Below are 5,823 nucleotides of genomic sequence, written 5' to 3' on the forward strand. Positions count from 1 at the left end.
ACATCATAAAATTCAAAGATCAAAAAGAGAAGTTCTATCCCATAGAAGTAATTCATATTAATTGAAAATGATAGAAGCAGCTACAATGATGACGATACTGAATCAGTGCATTGTATATAAAATTTATAACAAGCTAATTACTTCTAACATGCTGACAGATAACAATTTACAAATACAATGAGAATGCGATCATTCCATCACTAAGAAACACATTCACAAATTTTGTAAGGCTAAAACTTTTAAATGCAATCTTCGTGTTGCGAAGGCCTCTATTACACATCTACTTTATGCAATGTTCATATGAAATTCAATTAAGAAAATGACTGATTAGTTTTGAGAAGGAGAATGAAAGGTTATGAATACTGTTTGACAAATGACACTCAGCACTTTAAGAGAGATTATACCAACAACTTCAAAGATATTGAATGTGAGAAAGAATAAACAAGATAATTACAGGATAGTATGAGAAAAGCATGCCTGGGCAATTTTAGTTAATAAAAACTAAGAAGATGTTAACAACGCCGTTGCCGGGGATCGAACCCGGGTCACCCGCGTGACAGGCGGGAATACTTACCACTATACTACAACGACTTAGTTGTTAATATAGCTCGTTAAAAGTTTAAGACTAAATAAATAATTGACCCCAGAATAAATATAAAATCCACGTGATGGTAACAACTGTGTTTGAACTGAAGAACACAAGGATAGAAAAATAATTAATAAATATCATGTTGATAACACGGATTTTAATGTAACCTTTTTTTTTGAAATTTGTGTGAATGCAACTTTTAATTTAATGAATAATAAAGAAATACATTAAAAAAAGTGAGCAGGAAAATATATTTTAATATTTCCAGCTTCTAAAATCTGGACATAAGGAATGTGCGGGGCTTTTGAATTTTTACGTTCTCTCTAACGAGTCCAGATTTAACAACAAATTGCAATTCTTGTCAAAGATGCTTATTACATGAGAGGAGTTACTACATTTGTGGCTTGTGTTGCCAATTTATACTTAATTTTCTTTAATAAAATATTTTTAAAAAAACTCTAAACAATTAATAATTTTATATTTTTTAATTTAGACTTAATTATAAATTTATGTAAAATACTGTTTACTTGCAGAAACAACTAAAAAAACTAAGTAACTCCAAGTTTCATATCAATGTGCTCCATAAATCTTCATATCAAATGAACAACTTCAATTGTAAGTTTATTTTTTATCTATTTTATTTTAAATCTATTTTTTCTTACACATATTGACTATATTTCATGAATAACTAAGACAGCTCCATATTTTACTACAATAATAAACATTCCAGTTTAGGAAGTCTGGCTATTTTTATACAGAAAATTTACATAAGACACAGAAGAGCCTAACTTATCGACTGCAGCAGGGATTACCACCCGGAATCAATAGTTCTTGTCAGATACTCTCAAGTATGAACTTCAAATTCAATATTATAACAAGGATGGAATTGTACTTGAAGATCACAACTCCACTGCCAGGGGTTCCATACCAACTCACATCCACCTAAACGTTGTTGCATGTTACTTTAGTCCCCTACGATCCAGTTAAAGCTGACTTGGGAGACAACTCACACCAAAAACTAAATCTTACAAAATAAGGTGCCTTGGCTTCTGTTGTTGTGGATGGATGATGGAAGACAGTGTGGTGGTAGTGAAGGGTCATGGAACAAACAAAAGATTACTAGGAAAAGCCAGGTAAACAACACAACAGTAGCATAAAGAGATATACACCACTCACAGCATTTGGAACTCAGCTATTTTCTTCTCCTTTCACCTTCAACCCTCACCCCAATGCCGCATTTGCTCCCTCAAGTACTGTCTAATATTCTTTTTCTTCCTATCTTTCCCACACTAAGAATTAACTACCCCTTTTCCCTGAATTTGGTTGGGGCTACTGCTCAAATAACCTAACCATATCAGCCTGGTGGTCATTACACCATAACATGTTTTAATAAAATGGTTATAATCGGATACACAGACACACAAAACCGGCTTATATAAAGGGATATGAATATATAATTGGCTTTAAAAATATTGGACCAGTTATTCGGTCAAACTCTCCCAACTTTCTCCACTCTTCTCTCAGCTATCAAGAGTAGCAAGATCTATCTCTGCTATTTTCACCTGTCTCAGCTATGAAGAGTGGCAAGAAGATGTTTCTAGCTCTGCTATCCTTATAGTTAGCATATAGTTGCTGAAAAAGATAATTTGATATGAAAGACTGTTTTAATCAACAGATATTTTTTATGACCCTACAAAACATGGACACTGCACAAACAAATCCTAGACTCTAAATGAAAAGAACAAATTGTAGAATCCTGAGTACTTTTACTCAAAATAATCTGATTTAATTTGATTTTGTTTGGGGTCCTAAGATAAAAAAATGCACTCATACATCCTATAAAGTGTGTAAAGAAGACTCCTTTGTCTACATCGAGAGAGTAAGTTCTAGGAAGCGGTGATAAATGAATCTTTATAAAGCATTTCAGTTATAAAGCATAAATTAAACATAAGTTATTACGTTACTAAAGCATATCATACAATTATAGAAAAATAGGTATGAAAAGTGGTTTATGAGTGTAGTTACCCTGGACTTGTTTTACGTATAAACCACTATTCTAAAGATCCAGTAATTACAGACTTTTAGATGAAGCATGACAAGTACATGGATTCAGAACAGGATAAACGCTGCTTCTCAAAACATCTTGCAAACTGAACAAGAACTTTCTAATGGAAAGTCATTATCATCTGAACAAGTACTCATCAAATGCATTGATTTGATTGCCTAAACTGTTCTAAGAATCGACATACAGCACACAATATGTCACTAAATTACTAATTCCAGAAATACATCAGAAAAACCAAAATGACAGTACAGTTCATACAAAGTCAAACAAACAAAAAATAAAGTAAAAATTGCTCAATATTAACCTTGAAGCGTTACTCCTTTCCAAATCTTGTAGGGCAAGAGCTAAGTCTGGTGTGCAGGTGCAGGACAGTGTATGAAACTCGAACTTTGAACAAGGTGATGTTCATTTATAATGAAAAATATTTACATGATCTTCAAATTTTTTGAGGCATAGTTTGTTATTCCTTTTACAACATAGACACAAACACATAACAAAACAGGAAAATATTTCAAAATTAATCTCCAGAATCAATAAGAATTGCAAACGCGCAAGTGTTGACAACAATTTCATAAACGCTTACACGAGCCAAAATCAAATGAACTACTTTTGTTACCGTACTAACATCTTCCAAATACAAAAGTTCCAGAAAACAAAGTAAATCAGTCTCTCAACAGCAAGATAACCTACAAATTATTTCTAGGTGGTATTGAACAGTACAAACAATTGATTGCTTTGGGTAACATGTTCACAGAACCACCCACCTCCTCCAAACCTATGGAGGTGTTGTCTTTCAAACTTGTAGGCCAATAGAAAATATAGCTTCTGGAGATGTACCTGGAATAAATGGTAAAAGAAATGAGAAAGAGATCCAAAAATAGAACAGAAAGAGGTTTATGGAGGAGAGTCCAGTTCACCATTGTCTTTACTGTCATCAACATTGGTTGGTTGCTCTTGGCTAAGAGCAGCAAAAGAGAACTTCTCAAATGGTCCACCCTGACGTCCTAAACCTGCTCGAAACAGAAGATACTCGACAGGCTCTGTAGGCTTAGCTCCAACAGAAAGCCAATACCTATAAAACATAACGGGAATTGATGCTATCAAACAAATAGAGATGGTTGTCATTCATGCAATCAGAAACAATTTATTTTCTTCCTCAAAGACAATTGATATAGGTAATTTAATCCTAATCTTTGAATTATAGAAATATACGAAATGAAACTTCAATATATCTCATTATACTGCCAATGGCCTTCTGCACAATTGCACAAACCCATTACCACCATAAAAACTTCTACCTAGTAATTTAGCAAAAGTATATATATAAAGAAAAAAAAAATATTATAAAGACAATTTTATTGTATTAAGGAAAAGTCAGGAGAGTAGAAAACAAAAAATTGAAAATTTGGAGCTACAATTATTTTGGTCGGGGCAACAAAAACTATGTGCCTTGAATTTTAGTATTTCACACGTGTTTCATCTATCTAGAAGCCTACACTCTACGAGAATTAAGATGAACCCGGTAAGGTTCTGCCAAGCAAATAATGAAAGCATGTTCCTGGCAGTAACATTATTTTCCCTCACTGATATATACTGACAACTAGATAACCTAGCATTAGAGAAAGTTACTTACTTCACTCTTTCAAGTTTGAGACGCATTTGTTCTTCATCATCCTTGCCTGCACAAAAGTAATACATCGAAGAAAAATTAGTACCAACTTCAACCATCCTCCCTCATATTTCTAATTCCAAACAGATAAACATTAGACATAACAGTAACAAACACACACTACATTTGCAGCAGGTTTTCGTATTATATAAATGTACAACAATGGCTTAACCTTAATTTTAGTTTCTTTTAGGAAAGAAAATGTTTACCTTGTACTGAAGAGCAAATTGGAATTTTGAATGGTATAACCCTGTAAATGTTTCTTTTGAAAAAGGAAATTTTCAACCTCACTGGACAGAACCATTTTACAATACGTTAAGAATAAGAGAATAACCTGAGAGAGGATTGTAGAAGCCTACAACTTCAAGATGTTTGCCATCTCTTGGTGTTTTGCTGTCAGAAACAACGACGCGATAGAATGGGTGGTTCCTGCAGCCGAGCCTTGCCAATCGAATCTTCACCACCATCTTTGAGCTTGGTTGATTCCTGCAACAGTGTTTGTTTGGAGAAACAATCAAACCAAATATTTGTATCCAACAGTGGAACAAGAATCATCGTGAAGCAATTCAAACATTGAATAAAAAGTTACCAAGAAAAACTAAGACTTTCTCCTGTCAATAAACTGAATGAGTTTGGGTGGTAATTTGTAGAGAAGACTGGGATAAGGATAACGGAAATGGATGAGGTTCAACGCATGCAAACAAAAAAGTGAGATAGAGTGGGTTTTGTCATCCAATAAACCCATCCAACGGTTAAGAAAAGTCCAGTGCTAGTACCACTTCGATTTCACGCCCCGCCCACATGCTTTTTGGGCTCCACAACACACGTATTGGGCTTTTCTTTTCCCACCCCTTTTACTCGTTAGACCTTTCTTCGACTTTTATTACAAAACCATTTGAACTACCTCTATAGGGGATGTAAAAAAAACCTAGATAAGTTGAAAACCTTTTTTTCTATATCCACTTAAAAACTAATAATATTATTATTTTAATAATTTTTTATATCATTTAATTATAAATTTAAATATATATATATATATATATTTTTTATTTTTTTATTTTTTTATTTTTTTTGTTAAAAAGACTGTGATAGGTTGACACGGTTGTTTACTTTCTAGACAACTCTATATATTATTATTTTATTGTTATAAAATATTTTATTAAAAGAATCACTTCTTAAATTGATGTATTTAATGAAAATTTTCCTTATTAAAACAATTAGATCAAGAATGATAGTTTAAACATATATTCTTTTGGTAATGGTTACTTGAGTGTGAACATATATTTTTCGTAATGGTTACATATATTTTATTTGAGTAAAATTATTCTTTTTTTCAATCATAAACTACTGAGTTAATTTTTATATATTGATTAAATTTGGAGAATTGTTCAAATTTAGAGTAATGGCTTATAAAAATAAAACCCTAGCCATTAACCATCACTAAATAAACTTAAAGTCATCAAACTTTTTTTTTTCTTTTAAAATTCCACTCATGCATGC

General features: G+C 32.4%; 1 protein-coding gene and 1 non-coding gene across 2 annotated transcripts; both read right to left on the bottom strand.

Moving 5' to 3' along the window:
- Window positions 1-519: 519 nt before the first annotated feature.
- Window positions 520-591, bottom strand: TRNAD-GUC (transfer RNA aspartic acid (anticodon GUC)). Its single transcript has one exon. It is a non-coding gene; the product is annotated as a tRNA-Asp (tRNA).
- A 2,554-nt stretch (window positions 592-3,145) lies between these two features.
- On the bottom strand, window positions 3,146-5,053 carry LOC137830230 (uncharacterized). Its single transcript, XM_068637425.2, has 5 exons — window positions 4,913-5,053; window positions 4,658-4,809; window positions 4,288-4,333; window positions 3,572-3,726; window positions 3,146-3,491 (listed from the first exon to the last, which is right to left on the bottom strand). Exons 2-5 carry the CDS (start codon window positions 4,788-4,790, stop codon window positions 3,448-3,450), a joined length of 378 nt encoding a protein of 125 aa, XP_068493526.1. The 5' UTR covers window positions 4,791-4,809; window positions 4,913-5,053; the 3' UTR covers window positions 3,146-3,447.
- Window positions 5,054-5,823: the final 770 nt, after the last annotated feature.

The sequence above is a fragment of the Phaseolus vulgaris genome, chromosome 7, assembly GCF_051622355.1.
Source record: "Phaseolus vulgaris cultivar YP4 chromosome 7, ASM5162235v1, whole genome shotgun sequence".
Lineage (NCBI taxonomy): Eukaryota > Viridiplantae > Streptophyta > Magnoliopsida > Fabales > Fabaceae > Phaseolus > Phaseolus vulgaris.

Bases quoted from the DNA above. Each gene is read 5' to 3' on its own strand.
- LOC137830230 (XM_068637425.2), bottom strand. From the start codon at position 4,790: ATGGTGGTGAAGATTCGATTGGCAAGGCTCGGCTGCAGGAACCACCCA. The intron at 3,727-4,287 runs GTAAGTAACTTT...TATGTTTTATAG, and splicing joins CTCAAACTTGAAAGAGTGAA to GTATTGGCTTTCTGTTGGAG. The intron at 3,492-3,571 runs GTGAACTGGACT...CATTTATTCCAG, and splicing joins TGATGACAGTAAAGACAATG to GTACATCTCCAGAAGCTATA.